This window comes from Mizuhopecten yessoensis, unplaced genomic scaffold (genome assembly GCF_002113885.1).
Source record: "Mizuhopecten yessoensis strain PY_sf001 unplaced genomic scaffold, ASM211388v2 scaffold715977, whole genome shotgun sequence".
Taxonomy (NCBI): Eukaryota; Metazoa; Mollusca; class Bivalvia; order Pectinida; family Pectinidae; genus Mizuhopecten; species Mizuhopecten yessoensis.
In genome coordinates, this window is record NW_018479886.1 from 644 (window position 1) to 17059 (window position 16416).

The window sequence follows — 16416 nt, forward strand, 5'->3', positions numbered from 1 at the left end:
CACAGGTACTAGCCTTGCCTGTCAATACACCATAGCACAGGTACTAGCCTTGCCTGTCAATACACCATAGCACAGGTACTCGCCTTGCCTCTCAATACACCATAACACAGGCACTAGTCTCGTCTGTCTATACACCATAACGCAGGTACTAGTCTCGTCTGTCTATACTCCATAACACAGGTACTAGTCTCGTCTGGCTATACACCCATAACACAGGTACTAGTTTCGTCTGGCAATACACCATAACACAGGTACTAGTCTTGTCTGTCTATACACCATAACACAGGCACTAGCCTCGTCTGTCAATACACCCATAACACAGGTACTAGCCTCGCCTGTCAATACACCCATAACACAGGTACTAGCCTCGTCTATCAACACACCCATAATGAATTTTGTTTTTGAATGGGTTATTACCAAACGAGGCTAGTACCTGTGCCCATAATATAAACATTAGGCTTGTACCTGTGGAGAAGATACATCTATGGAGAGCGAAACGCTTGGATTTCGAGGATGGCCATTTCACCTGGATATACATTAAAGTTGCCACATGTGTTACCAGGACAGATTTCCCATCCACGAGGTTCCTGTCGTTTTATGTTTAAGTCTCTCTGTTCCCGTTGTCTGTTGTGTAATCCCTACCATCATTATGGTGTGTTTTTCTGTCTGTTTCCTCCAGAACGAGACGTGCATGCCCTTCCTGTCACACGATATCTTTAACCACGAGCTCTATCAGACATATTGCCCGTGTGATAAGGGATTGGAATGTCGAGGCGAACAGGTCGACGAGGGGCCACACAGCATCTCTCACAAGAACCCCAAATGCCAGGCCCAGGAAAAGTAGACGTGTCGTTGGTGTAGCAATAAAGTTTTAAAAGTGCATATATATCTCGTTGTTTTGTATCGCATACAAACAGGTACATTTACTGTTACTGGTAAATCAGACAATCAGAATGTGCCAGTGAGGTAAAATATTCAGTATGTATATAGAGGTAAGTCAGATATATTTGTTAAAAGTTGAATTAACGTTAAATTAACATATCAAGTCTTTCATATAAATGATCAAAAAACTAAATAGTAATTTATTATTCTACATTATTGTAAATGAAAAGTGTAGAGATGACGTCCCCGCAACAAATTAATGAGAAATGGTCTTGAAAATGCCTTTGCTGGCAACACCAGAAAGACAAGAGGCCCACACGTTAAATGGGTCACCTGGGAATATTCTAAACGCTGCAATTAATTAGTTTGGTAAAGGGCTGATACTACATAGACTGACGTAGTTGTACAAAAGTGTGAGTAGCTGAATTTATATCAAGTTCATATGTATTAAGATTTGTGTCTGTGAAAACGGGGAGTTTTCAGCAAATTTAAATATGTAGCCCGTTAAAAAGACCCGATGATGGTTGGCTGCTAAAAGCTTTGTTTTCGGTGGCCATTTTAGACTGCAGTTAGGCACAACAACTATAATCAATGCTAAGCCAGAATATGAGGAAGATCGATATGTATATGAAGATTGTAGAAAATAGCTGGATCACTTCCTAAAAAGATATTTAAAATTGTCTCAGCCAATCAGAGCTCACGACAGCCGTTTTCAATTGGCACTAAAAGTAAGAAACCTTTGTCGGGACACAAGAACAAACATTTACACAAAGATTTGGCTCAGTAACATCCACTGTGGGTGTCCTCGGTCAACACTGGGAAGTATGGACATAAATCGTTTGCTTTTAAGGCCGCCCGGGTGTGGAACAGTCTCCCAAATGACTTTCGAAAAGTTGAAAACTTCAAAGAATTCAGGAGGCTGGTCCATTCCTGGGATGGCCCAATCTGCCTTTGCAATATCTGCAAAGAGTGATACTTCATACTGTGCTACCTCTGCCACCGGACATTTTGGATTGTGCGATATTTTTATTGTCTTATTTCATTTCTTATGTTTTAATTCTATTTTATATTTTTGCAGCATCTTATTTGTATTTTTATTCCATATATTCTAAAAAAATTTTTTTTACAAAACTTGATAAATATTGTTTATTGATTTCGGTATCTTTTTAATTCACACTATAATAGTGTATATTCTGTCAATTTTTATTCTGTGCTATATTAGCATTATATGTATATTCCATAGTGTTTTAATCCTAAACCCTAAGTAAGTCTTGTGTGATATACAAGTATTCATTCACTACTAACTATGTCTTTTATTTACCTATTCTGAATACTACTTATCTACATTTTGCATGATCACATTTAATGCTTTTCATATATTAACACCATTTTTTTATATATATTATCTGTATCCTGTATCTTGTATGAAAATGTCTCTGCTAATCAGAGGCCAGGGCAGCCATTTTATTGAATTTTTGATTGGCTCCACAATTAAGACCACTTTGTCTATAAGTTTGAAGTCTATAATTGTAGCAGTTCTGGAGAAGTCAGACATGTCTCAGCGAATCAGAGGCCAGGACAGTAATTTTGAACTATATGGATCAACCTAAAGAGTAGGAACACTTCACAGGGATCTCATAAGGAACATCTGTACCAAGTTTGAAGTCAATAGCTACGGCAGTTTTTGGGGAGACGTTGAAAATGTCTCTGTCAATCAGAGCCTAGGGCAGACATATATTAGATTTCTGACTCAGATGACCTAATCATTATAACCAAACAACAAACAAATCATTTTGCATAAAAATATTTTATTCTGCATATTATAAAACACTACTTTGCAACGTATATTTTTTTTTAAATATGACGACCTTTTAAAATGAAATGAAATGTATGATTACGATACATAATTACATTAGACAGGTACAACCTGTAATACAAAAGTATACACACAATTTCACTGACTTCAATACCTCATCACAAACATGCATAGATTTATCCAGTACCTGTCAACTTACTCATTCATAAAGTTTTGTACTATACACACAAAATTACTCCAATCATATTTTCACAATTTCATCTTCAACTTACTCACTTTTTCATCATATCTAAATATCTTTCCAGTGAAAAAAAAAAAAAAAAGTGGAGAGCTCACATAGATATATCCACCCAATGACCCCCAAATCTAACCAGGTGTAGAACTCAATGTTACCAGTCTAACCAGGTGTAGAACTCAATGTTACCAGTCTAATCAGGTGTAGAACTCAATGTTACCAGTCTAACCAGGTGTAGAACTCAATGTTACCAGTCTAATCAGGTGTAGAACTCAATGTTACCAGTCTAATCAGGTGTAGAACTCAATGTTACCAGTCTAATCAGGTGTAGAACTCAATGTTACCAGTCTAATCAGGTGTAGAACTCAATGTTACCAGTCTAATCAGGTGTAGAACTCAATGTTACCAGTCTAATCAGGTGTAGAACTCAATGTTACCAGTCTAATCAGGTGTAGAACTCAATGTTACCAGTCTAATCAGGTGTAGAACTCAATGTTACCAGTCTAATCAGGTGTAGAACTCAATGTTACCAGTCTAATCAGGTGTAGAACTCAATGTTACCAGTCTAATCAGGTGTAGAACTCAATGTTACCAGTCTAATCAGGTGTAGAACTCAATGTTACCAGTCTAATCAGGTGTAGAACTCAATGTTACCAGTCTAATCAGGTGTAGAACTCAATGTTACCAGTCTAATCAGGTGTAGAACTCAATGTTACCAGTCTAATCAGGTGTAGAACTCAATGTTACCAGTCTAATCAGGTGTAGAACTCAATGTTACCAGTCTAATCAGGTGTAGAACTCAATGTTACCAGTCTAATCAGGTGTAGAACTCAATGTTACCAGTCTAATCAGGTGTAGAACTCAATGTTACCAGTCTAATCAGGTGTAGAACTCAATGTTACCAGTCTAATCAGGTGTAGAACTCAATGTTACCAGTCTAATCAGGTGTAGAACTCAATGTTACCAGTCTAATCAGGTGTAGAACTCAATGTTACCAGTCTAATCAGGTGTAGAACTCAATGTTACCAGTCTAATCAGGTGTAGAACTCAATGTTACCAGTCTAATCAGGTGTAGAACTCAATGTTACCAGTCTAATCAGGTGTAGAACTCAATGTTACCAGTCTAATCAGGTGTAGAACTCAATGTTACCAGTCTAATCAGGTGTAGAACTCAATGTTACCAGTCTAATCAGGTGTAGAACTCAATGTTACCAGTCTAATCAGGTGTAGAACTCAATGTTACCAGTCTAATCAGGTGTAGAACTCAATGTTACCAGTCTAATCAGGTGTAGAACTCAATGTTACCAGTCTAATCAGGTGTAGAACTCAATGTTACCAGTCTAATCAGGTGTAGAACTCAATGTTACCAGTCTAATCCGGTGTAGAACTCAATGTTACCAGTCTAATCAGGTGTAGAACTCAATGTTACCAATCTGTGCACAGTAGCATATCTGTTGAGGGGTTCAGAGATATCTTGTACTCCAGCTTTACACTGCCAATGAAGTGATACATGAATACATGCACATCCAAGGGATTACTATCTACCCCCTTACCTACATCACCATACAAGGGATTACTATCTACCCCCTTACCTACATCAGGGTATAACAATTCCTGGTTTGTCTTTACTTTTATTCATATACATTTTGACATTGCATAGCGTTATAGAAATTATATAAAATCATGAGGTTTCATTTACAAAACATTTTGGCATACTAGTAAGCCAGTTCTGTAAAGAGAGATATTTGTATTTAAATATCTTTAAGAAATGATTCAATAATCAAATGTATGGACCTAATCAAAACCACCAATTGTCCCACATAGGATATTATTGATCTGCATGAAAGAAATTCTGATGTTAAGGATCTGTCCCGATCCCGGCCTGTCCACAGTAACCTCCCCTTAATTTCATTTTCAATATAACTGTAGCACAGTTGCATTAGGACGCTTCTGTTCACCATGTAGCTCAATTCGTTCAGCAATAGTATAATAATTTGAAGCTTACGGTTTAGCCCCGCTGGACTTTTACACTTAGAACACTATAATTGATTATATTTTCTTAATTTCATCCTATTGTTTTTTCATAAAAGTCCTGCAAGGTATAGTTTTCTGTTCAGAAATGATTTAACAAGCTGTTGTCATTCCGGAAAAAACAGTTTCCAAAATGTAGTTACAGTCTTTGGCAGTGGTAAGGGGATCCTTAAATTTGAAAACTTTTTAATTTAATTATAAGGAATATGTATAAAGAAAAGGCAGAAAACCCTACTTTAAAATGTATTTTTTCTCCATCTCACATGAAAATTAATTCACATATATATACATTTGTATCAATCTTAAAAACAATACAACTCGCTGTCAAATTAAGGCTTTGCATGACTACTGCATGTACAAGATCTATTATTAGTATGCAGATCTAATGTCTAAAGAGATGTAACACATACATTGTCCTTGTTGTAGGGAAACCGATTCTTTGTTTCCACAAGATCAGTCATTTTTCACAAGGGAAAAGCCAAAGTGAAACACGATCAACTGAATGAATTTAAGAATTGATTTTCTATACGAGTGCAAAAAATATTTCATTATCATTTTAACCAAATTGAATAAAAAACACAGCAGAAAAGATGGCCAGGTTGACATGCCATCGTTGTCGCCTGTTTTAGTCACTTGGACCTCTGAATAATGGAAATATGACCAAGGAACTCCAGTGTGTGAATTAGGGTGACACAAAGTTTTATTTCCCAATCATGTGATTAATATAATCCAATCAGACACTATTACATAGATGAGCTATAATAATATAATATATCTTTGATTTCTCACTGGTGGGTGATATTCCCAATAACAGGTGGGGATGTGAAAGCATACCTGTAGATTCATTGTGATCGGCAATGAATCTACAGTTATGCTTTCACATCCCCACCTGGTCTAACATATACAAAACGTAGAAAAAGTACAGAACATTGCATTATGAAGAAAACGTTAAAGGATTACTGTTCTACATAGAGCAGCCTCCCTTAACTGTAGTTGGACTGAATCCCAGATTTTGTTTTGTATATTTCGTCTTACCTTTTCCATTAAAGTTCTGATAAGTAAGGTTTTCTTTCAGAAATAATGTATTAAGCCACTGTCAAGCCTGTTATAAGTTCCCAATTCATATAGTAAACATTTTTTTGGAATAGTGCATAGATGCGGAAAACAGTTTTTCACCAGCTTCAAAGTGCAATAATTACCTGCAGCTTCAGATTTTCTCTAAATGTAATATCCTAAACTAAATTTCAAAACAATTCTTGACAGACTGCCAAAGTAACTGGCTCTGTTTATGACACATTTCAACAGATGCTTGTTACTGAGCTGGGTCCTGGTACCCGTCTCACAGGAGATATCCACTGTGATCATCTATTTTGGTTTGGTATGTTGTGTAATATGTCCTATGAACAGCTATGGTTATTTAAGGATGTGCCAGGTTTTCGTGGTGGAGGTAAGCCAGAGTTCCTGGAGAAAAACCCCGACCTACGGCCAGTACCTGGCGAGTGCCCCATGTAGGTCCAAACCGGCGACCCAGAAGTCAGACGCCTTAACCATTTGGCCACCACTGTTCCATGATCATCAAACTTGCTTTATCTTACTAAACACTTCTGTAGTCTCCCACTCAGTCAAAACCGTTTCAAATGATGCCTGTTACACAGCTGGGCACCTTTCCTCGCCTGAGATATGAGTATCCATTTTGATCAACTACTTGTTTGATCATTCTCAACACTTCTAGAGTATCCCACATAGTCAGATTTCTCACGATGGCTGATAAATTTTACTTATATCTTCGTATTTTATATCTTCTATCATCCTTCCCTTTAAAGGGCCCTGAAAATACCAACAACACAATTTGTAAAAATAATACCAAAAAAAAATCATCAGAACTTCACTTTTAGTTCAATGAGAGTATTTAAACGTCCATTTTTGTCCCAGGTTATAACCAAGCCTCTGACAGACAGAATGTTACTTTGTCCCAGGTTATAACCGAGCCTCTGACAGACAGAATGTTACTTTTGTCCCAGGTTATAACCAAGCCCCTGACAGGCAGAATGTTACTTTTGTCCCAGGTTATAACCAAGTCCCTGACAGACAGAATGTTACTTTTGTCCCAATTTCCTTTTCATTGAGAATATTTCATAAAGATCTGTTACGTTAATTGTATTATTGGACATTAAAGTTTCAACTAAATAAAACATTTGATTTTTGTTTTTATATTGTTTTACGGCCCATTGACAATGTAAGCCATTTTGGGCAAAGGAAAAATGTCATAATATAGTTATAATCCTATATATACATCAATAATGAATCTTGCACATGAGAGAAGAAAATGATAATTCATTTTTCACCATAGTATGCAGAACTGAGATTAACGAGACAGAGTAACTTCCCTTCAATGTGATAATTTTGATATGAGAAAAACATTTGACAAATTAAAAAAACCTGCCTGTATTTAAAAGGGCCTATGACACATAAATTCAGAATGATGCATATCATGGCCATTTCTTACAGGAATCAGTTCCATGATATCTTATCAAATTGCTTTTAAAACTAAGTTTTGTCATTATCAATATACATAAAAAGATATGTTCTGGTTGTGAAGTTTGCGGTCAGAATGTTATGTGAAGTTCAAAATGACGGAGCACCATACCAACTCACTTCTTTACTTACCGATTTGATAGACACTGTACAGCAAAATTTCTTCTCCTTAATACTTTCAAGGACGGCTTCATAACCTCGATATGCTCCGTTCACAATTATAACTGTTTTACCTGTGGACAGAAACATCATTGTATTGAAATTAAACAGATTATTATAAAAATTAATTTCATATACATATGACAAACACAATTTTTTGTTTATCATCTAAGCAATAAAAGTTAGCAAATTTCTTGGATAAAATAATTGAATTACCTTTATCTTGAATACCAAACATACACACATATCATTAAAAAAAATATACCTAGTGTTTATTTACAAAAAATAATAAACCAATTTTAACAGACAGCCAATATCGTCATTAAGCTATTAAAACAGTTTAATTTTCTTATTTTGTTTTTCAAATACTGTTAAGCCTTAGTCCATCAGAAGAAATACCGTTAAGCCTTAGTCCATCAGAAGATATACCGTTAAGCCTTAGTCCATCAGAAGAAATATTCCTAAGCACAGGCATGATATATAATACTACTTATTGATAAGTATTCTGTATTCTCAATGACAAGTAGACACACAAGAATATGATGGCATGTTTTTTACCTGTGGCAGGTATGACCGTCTCCAGGTGTGTCTGATCCACCTTTAGTTTGTCGCCACTGTCTATCACCTTTATTACACCTTTGTACAGATCTATCACTTCCTGAAAAGTAATAAACCAGTCATAAAATTTCAACTGATTCCAAACACTTATACAGAAATTAATGTAGCAAACATAGTTATTCTTGAAACAAGAAAGAGGAATTTCAAGAAACATAAGATTCCCACATCAAACCAGTATCTTAAGGACAAATATACCACTGAGTGTAGCAGTATGTATACCCATGGTGTAACAGTCAAGTTATGAACATAGATACAGTTGAAGTGCAGCCCCGCCACAAAACGAAACAAAATATAAAACACACACATTCAAAGTGTCATTACTGACTACGACTATAAACAAAATCATGCAATTAACTAGAAGCTAAGTAACTTGAGCAAGAAAAGCAACAGGTTGAAACTTAAAAAGGTGATTCAAATTTATTCTAACCTTTACAAAAGCCTTTTTCTTGTAGTACTTCTCCCCGAGTTTCTTCGTGACCACTTTTACTACAATGCCTTTATGTAACCAGTAGTCTTTCCTGTTCATCTTCTCCTTCTTCTTCTCTTCAAACTGAAATAGTCAGAGATAAAAATATCAGGTACATCTAACAAAACATCAGATGTAATTTCCAACTGTTGGGCAAGTCTCTATACATTTCTACAAATAAACATGATGTGTGTTTACCAAAAGAAAAAGAAGTTAAATGAGTAGCTTTTAATAAAACCTAATATTAATTTGACACTTTTGGGAACAACAGTATCAAGTTGTTTACTACTGGCTTGGCTAAGAGGAATCTGCACTTATATAATTAGCTCAATCCTAACAACATGTACACTGGGCAGGAATATTGACAGTCTCAGGTTTGAGTCCTATTGAATCACAAAATTGTCTTCTGTTTCATCAATTACCGGTATATATAAATTACAGAAAAACCTAATATAATATGTCAATCACTTCATTTGCCACCTCGCGTACAACGTATTTCAATGTACCTTTTTCTTGTTTCCTTTAAAATTCCTTTCAACTATTCCTTCATTATATCGCCAACTTCCATTATAATGTCTGGACAAATAGTGGCAGTATAAGAAGGTTTAACTGTGTGTTACTTACCTATATCTATCTAATAAACAATTCTGCTGCTCTTTTACATTAACATTGCACTATTGAAAAAAAAGGTTGACCTCTGTACAGTTAGATAAAAATGACTGTGAAACTTCTGTTAATGATCTATATGTCAGCCAAGGTCGAAAATTGTTTGTTTGCAATTTACCGACTGACTTGCCAAAAATAACATCTACTCAATCTATATTTTTGCAACTTTTGGTTAAACATTATTTTCTTGATGGAAAATTACTGACACTAGATTTTTAAACAAAAATATGAGAATAGGGAATCTGCAAACAACTTTTTTTCAAGGATGGCCCAAGTTAGGTATATATAGTATACCTCCATAATTTCATCGAGGGCTGATTTACGTTTCTGTCCCGCCAGACCTGGTTTTGTAGCTTCCCTCTTTTGACTGGACGTGCTGCTCTCCCCTTTACTAGACCCAGAGCTATCTGGGGGTATTGTGAACAGGTTATCTGTACTGATCCTGAAAGAGGAAACATGAAAGTTGAGTATCAGGGTTAAAAATCTACCTTCCATGGTGAAATGTGTCTTTATATCTCACAGTTCTCTGTGTTTAATGGTTTTAGTGTCTTATCAGTCTCTATGATTAATGTTTTAGCATGATACTAATCAATGTGTTTCAATATCTTTACTAGTCCCTGTGATGAGTGTTTCAATATCTTTACTAGTCCCTGTGATGAGTGTTTCAGTATCTTTCTAGCCCCTGTAATGATTGTTTTAGTATTTTTTTTAGTATTTTTTTGGTACACTATACATATGTATTATGTTTTATGATATGAGATATATATCTTCCACCTTTTCATCTGACAGATATACATTACCTAATTAATACAGATATTTTATGTAAATACTAAAGTTCTATAAAACTACAGATAATGTTTCTGTCTTTTAATCAGGAATTAATTATAAGTAGCTGGATTGTTTCAGACGATTAAGTGACTTACTTGACTTTTTCCTCTTTTTTCTTAACTAAACTGGAAAGACTCATGGTTACTGAAAGAAATATAGACATGAAATCACTACAAAATATCAAACATAATCAAGACTTTAGCTATTCAATGAAATGTTGATATGACTCAAAACTGTAAAAAGTATCTAGAAGTATCACCCATAAATAAAAACCTAAATTGAAATGTTATTTGTTGTCATTTGTCCTAAAACAGTTATATTTGATTTATTATAGCCAATTTCATAAATACATATAACATTTGATATAGCGCCTTATCTAGCTAGAATAAGTCACTTTAAAGCACTTTACAGTACATAGATATATACAATTTATACAATCAATACAATTAACACATACATTGAATAATACGTTACTCGATACAATTAACACATACATTGAATAATACTTTACTCTATACAATTAACACATACATTGAATAATATGTTACTCTATACAATTAACACATACATTGAATAATACGTTACTCTATACAATTAACACATACATTGAATAATACGTTCATCTATACAATTATACATGAAACATTAGAATGTCTTTACCTTTCTCTTCCTCATTCTCTCGTTTGAATTCTGTAAATTCTGCAGCTTTAGACGTTGTGTCTTTTTCTGCCGCACGTACGATCTGCTGCTGTATAAATTTTGAAGTCCTTTCTTCGTCTGTCAAATCCATCTTCTCCTTAGCTTTCACTTGTTCCTGCCTACGTATCGCCTCAGGGTTTCGGTCGATGTATGCCACAAACCATCCCTTTTCTGTTTCGTCAACTACACATTTTCCTGTATAAAGGGACACCACTCATATTGCATATCACCATATATATAAGCCATTTAATTTAAAACCAAGAAATCAAAACAAGCATCTAAGAACGAAACAAATATTATTATGTACTGCATTTGAAAAGAAATGTTGAGAATTTGAAAAATCACCCAAAGACTTAAAAAGAGCAAACAATGTTATCAAATTATTAAATGTACAAATACATGCTAAGTGTAACAATTTAAAGTGAACACATATATTCAATTGTTACACTAAAACATACAAAAAGGTATATCATTTCAAAGTAAATGTATCCCTAGTAATACATGCATAACTAAACAAGAAAATAAAACTATCTTCTTTGTGCAGTTTTGATTCATGTATATAAAATTCTTAAAAACCCATCAACAAAATACCAGGATTTGATATTTGACATGAACAAACCTTCTCTTCCAAGCCACTTGACAAACTCTGTGAGTGTCTCCCATTGTGTGGAGTTCATGTGAACGTGTTCTTTGTATGCTATATATTCTTGGTAAACAATGTTGGCATGGACTCGCCTCGTGTTGAATCTGCGGCTCAACAGCTCCAGATACTCATCTGCAAATTGCCTAAATGAAAGAAGGCAATATTTAAATTGGTAAATCAAGAGTTTGAATGGTATCAAAACTTTTGACTTTTACTTTTAAAAATTGATGTTTTCCTGTAATGTATTCACAGAAGATAATATTAAAACCACAGAATTACATATGAGTGTACGTAACTACAGTATACGTAGGTAATAAACAAACAACAATAGATGTAAGCAAAGCTACCGGAGGATTTTTTTCAAATCATGAAAATATCTAAATAGTAAAATCTGTTCATTGGAAACACAAGGGCAGGAATACTATTGGCTTTTTCAAACATTTATCCTATCAGAATCAAATTATAGCAATGATATACTGCGATAGAGTATACATTTCTTTTTTAGCTGATTTAGTTTTAAAAGCACTCCTCCTGTACACATTTTCCAGGAGAATGTTCTTTTCTAAGGTGCACAAGACTACCAGCCAGCAGTGTAATATAATATAATAAATGATGTTATATTCTGCAGCTACTATATATGCCAAAAGTTTTGGGATTTTAATAATGTATTTACTCTGAAAAATCATCAATGTATTTATCTGGATTCTCGGCGAACAACAACAGCTGTCTTTGGTGGGATTCTGACGTCATGTGACACTTGAAGCCGTTCTGAAAAATACAAAAAAAAATCACTAGATACATAAAACACTGCTCTACATGTAGTGGAACTCTGCAACTAGATCAGTGACCTGTTAATTAGCTCAATTGGTTAGGGTGTCCGCCTTAAGTTTGGAGGTACCAGATTTGAATCCCGTTCGAACTGCCCATGCATTTTACCCTTCATATAAAAAAATATATATTATAGACCCATAATCATTGCTCGGACCCATTGTCAAAAATGACTTCATTTTTGCATTACACAGTAAGACATGGTTTGTCATTTTCACAAAAAATTAGACATCAGAATTTATATTTTTTTGTGTACAAATGTACTTCAATGTGCAATTTAATTTATTGGATTTTGTTTAAAGAATTGCAGCGTAACTGGACTGGGTCAATCATCGGCGGCTGCATGTATTATACGTAGCTCAGTTGGAAGAGAGTTGGAGGGTCCCTGGTTGAACCCCTGTACATGTCTGGCTGTTACATTTTCTCTTTCTCCTGTTACAAAATTGGCGAGCCTGCCAACCTTTGTTTCAAGCATCGACAGTACACTTAGCAAGGGTATACCTGAACTTGGGTTGTAAATAGTTGTCTTCAGGGGCGAGGACTTAGAAAAAGGAGGGAGAAATGTAGCAGAACTTGATCACTGGGGAGTGATCATCAGCGACCAGGTGCTCAGCTGGTAGAGCGTCTGTCTATAGAGCTCAGAGGGTTCCAGGTTCGAACGGTGAACCCCGGTCTGGCTGTCACATTTTCTCTTTCTTCTGTAACAGAGCAATGCCCCTTTTTCTCCTAGCTAGTGTTTAAGAGAAATCTGCATGTTTTTATTTCACTTTATTCCCCATCTTCATCACTTCATGTATATACTAGTACTCCACACCCCCTCCACACAGACCAAAATGACTTTAGTGCGGCATATTTATTATCATTCGGTAAAAACAACAGTTTACCATCCAAACGGGAAGGGCCTGACCAGGTAAGCACATGCGTACATGTTTTTGTATCTAACCCTTGTGATCAGCCACTACTGAATACGTTCACAATGATCACATGTCCATGGATATTTTCAGAATTTGTCTTAAAACTTACCTCATCTCGACATTGTTTCTGACACATTTGACAAAACCATCTCAGTTTTTGTAAGCCCTTGGATTTGATTCGATTTGCTATCGCCTTAGGAGTTAGGAAACCTCCTTTTTCTTTCCCCATTTTTTTTATATTACCGAGCAACAAAAGATGATAAATATCGACAAAAGTGAAATTCTCCAGATATATCAACTTCCGGTTGTATGGCGTGTCTAAATTCCGGAGTGGACAAAAGGTAATTTTCCGAGATTTTTGAAAGGTAAAACAGGAGCGGATTCAGGATTTCCGGAAGGAGGGATGCCTTTTGGAATTTATCATGTTTGACTATTATGTACCTGGGAGAAAGAAAAAAATGTTTTCAAAACGTCTCCAGTAAAATCTTCCAAATTTTTCAAAATGGCCCAGATAGGCCCATAGGGCCTGTATCGCTCACCTGGATATTTGAGCAACCATGGTAAAATATTCTCAATAAAAAAACTTTTGCAAATATTTCCATATATTGGGTTTCCTTGAATGTTCCAGACTAAATGAAACTTTATACAAATCTATCCCAGCACGCTACTGGTCAAATATCATCATTGAAAAGAACATACACTTTGGTGTTTTGGCTAATATTGGGGGATACATTATCACTATCAGCAGATACACAATTCAAATATTTCAGTCAGTCAGAAGAAAACATTCTAGTTAAATCTTCCCCAATCTAGCATAATTATGTTTTGAAAAAATAGACTTCTGAAAATGATATCCATAAATGGTGTTGCATGGCCTGATGAAGAAGTTTTGTTTTCCTAATTATTCTTATTTTTAAACTGTCTGCGTAACAATAATCAGCAGCCAATACATCTTAAATACAGTGAAATTATCACAAAGTATCGTCAAGTGAAAACTGCACTCTGGTATATAAAAACTTCTTTCCATTGTTTGACATTTTCTAGGTCCGTTTTCCCATGCACCTTAAAAAAGGGTCCCATTTTGGGTACACAGTGACGATATATATCATTACTCTATAATTATAGCGTTCTGTTGGACAATTTTTACTTCTTTTTTTTTGTTCAGAACAATTTAGTTGGTTGAAGTCATTAATGTGTTGCAAATTGTATCCCCAAAAGCCACAGGATTAATTTTACTAATCAGTGGAGCTAAAGAGTGGATCAAGGTAATTTATTTGGACAACTTGATAGCCCTCCACACCAGCAAGCTACTGGCAAAATATTACCCCGAGTCTGGATCTTCCAGAAATTAACATGATTGAATTTGATGTTAATTCAAATATGAAAAAAAAAATCAAATATTTTTTCGAGTTGGAAAATTATAATACAGATGAAGAAACTACATGTATAAACAATATGTGGTTGCTATGACACTGCTAACTGGAGACATAATAATGGTATTTTGACTTGTATTCCCAAGGAAGTTGTTAAAAAGTGTATTTGGTTATCACATCAGTAAACCTTGGAAATGGGTAAAGATAATCAATCATAAGAATCTGTTTAGCCCTTCACTTTATGCATGCTATTGCCCTAATATATCAATGTAATTGAGAAAAAAATCAAGATTTTAACACATTTGAACATAACCTTAAACAAAACCAAGGACATTTTTGCTTACCAACCATTTAGTCCTCCATACCAGCAATTAACCTATGCTGGCATATACCATATCTCTTAAAATAAGGCTTTGGTTTCTCTTTTTGTCAGCAAGCTACTGGACAAATATCATGAATCCAGGCCCTTTGGTTCTTCAAAAGAAGCTGTTTCCGCTTTTTATTAGTATCTGTTATTAAATCATAGCATTTTGTTTTTAGTGTCACATCTGTTTTTAGTTTGAAGCATCTACTCATGGTGTGGCCCGTCCTTGGTTGACAGCCTCAGATCATAGCGTAATCTTTTGTTGGAGCATAATCTATTGTTGAAGCATAATCTGTTGTTGGAGCATAATCTGTTGTTGAAGCATAATCTATTGTTGGAGCATAATCTGTTAAAGCATAATCTGTTGTTGGAGCATAATCTGTTGTTGGAGCATAATCTATTGTTGGAGCATAATCTGTTGTTGGAGCATAATCTATTGTTGTTTGAGCATAATCTGTTGATGTTTGAGCATAATCTGTTGTTGTTTGAGCATAATCTGTTGTTCGTGAGTAATCTGTTGTAGGAGCATAATCTGTTGTTCGAGCATAACCTGTTGTTGGAGCATAATCTGTTGGTGGAGCATAACCTGTTGTTGGAGCATAATCTGTTGTTGGAGCATAACCTGTTGTTGGAGCATAATCTGTTGCTGGAGCATAATCTGTTGCTGGAGCATAATGTGTTGTTGGAGCATAATCTGTTGTGTCATCTGTTTTGGTAGATAGCCTCTGTTTGGGGTTACTACTGAATGTTTCAGTAATAGTTATTCTTTTGTGCGTGTACCAAGATCTTTCAACATTGTTATAAAAACACATTTGCTAATTCCTGTGTAAAACACATTATTCCTTGTGTTCCCTGCTATGGAATTGTGGCAGATTATCAAGATTTGTTACACTAACTTTCATTAAAGCCCTTTAATTTCTTTTGTTAAAAGATTCATGTAACACAACTAATAAGTGTTTAAATGTGTGACGTTTCGATAACTAGTAAGGTATGTACTCTGTCACCTTCATCAGACAAATGACCAGTGAAGCGTATGTCCACAAGGGTGTAAAATATGTACAAGTTTTCCACACAAATCGATGTCAAATCGGCTATGTTGTAAGCGTATGTACAATAAGTTGTTATGTATGTACTGAAATGACTCAATTTGGCTATGCTTTGATTAATACTTGGTTGTTTTACATTACAATCCATATTTACTAACCTGAAGAAAATGTTAAGAAATACCCATTAACTTCTCTTTATTTCTCTAATTTAGATTAAAGCTCATTTATTACTCTAAACAATGTTACACTAACTTTTGCTAAAGCCCATTAATTTCTGTTTGTTACACATACTTTCGCTAAAACCCATTAATAT

The 16416-nt window shown here is 35.0% G+C and overlaps 2 protein-coding genes and 1 long non-coding RNA gene across 3 annotated transcripts; 1 reads left to right on the forward strand and 2 right to left on the reverse strand.

Moving 5' to 3' along the window:
* The first annotated feature begins 2701 nt into the window (after positions 1–2701).
* LOC110441467 lies at positions 2702–4284 on the forward strand. The gene is made up of 2 exons (XR_002461874.1): positions 2702–3072; positions 3104–4284. It is a non-coding gene; the product is annotated as an uncharacterized LOC110441467 (long non-coding RNA).
* Positions 4285–4686: 402 nt separating this feature from the next.
* On the reverse strand, positions 4687–13660 carry LOC110441466 (DNA/RNA-binding protein KIN17-like). The gene is made up of 10 exons (XM_021484620.1): positions 13430–13660; positions 12252–12346; positions 11555–11721; positions 10897–11130; positions 10332–10380; positions 9703–9850; positions 8704–8826; positions 8217–8316; positions 7632–7732; positions 4687–6791 (listed from the first exon to the last, which is right to left on the reverse strand). The coding sequence occupies exons 1-10, from the start codon at positions 13547–13549 to the stop codon at positions 6720–6722; spliced, it is 1209 nt and encodes a 402-aa protein (XP_021340295.1). The 5' UTR covers positions 13550–13660; the 3' UTR covers positions 4687–6719.
* Positions 13661–15296: 1636 nt separating this feature from the next.
* Positions 15297–15869, reverse strand: LOC110441464 (uncharacterized protein P19A11.02c-like). The gene has a single exon (XM_021484618.1). The coding sequence runs from the start codon at positions 15867–15869 to the stop codon at positions 15297–15299; it is 573 nt and encodes a 190-aa protein (XP_021340293.1).
* Positions 15870–16416: the final 547 nt, after the last annotated feature.

Bases quoted from the DNA above. Each gene is read 5' to 3' on its own strand.
- LOC110441466 (XM_021484620.1), bottom strand. From the start codon at position 13,549: ATGGGGAAAGAAAAAGGAGGTTTCCTAACTCCTAAGGCGATAGCAAAT. The intron at 8,827-9,702 runs GTATACTATATA...TGACTATTTCAG, and splicing joins CCCTCGATGAAATTATGGAG to TTTGAAGAGAAGAAGAAGGA. The intron at 8,317-8,703 runs GTTAGAATAAAT...ATTACTTTTCAG, and splicing joins AGAAAAAGGCTTTTGTAAAG to GAAGTGATAGATCTGTACAA.
- LOC110441464 (XM_021484618.1), bottom strand. From the start codon at position 15,869: ATGTGTTTTTATAACAATGTTGAAAGATCTTGGTACACGCACAAAAGA.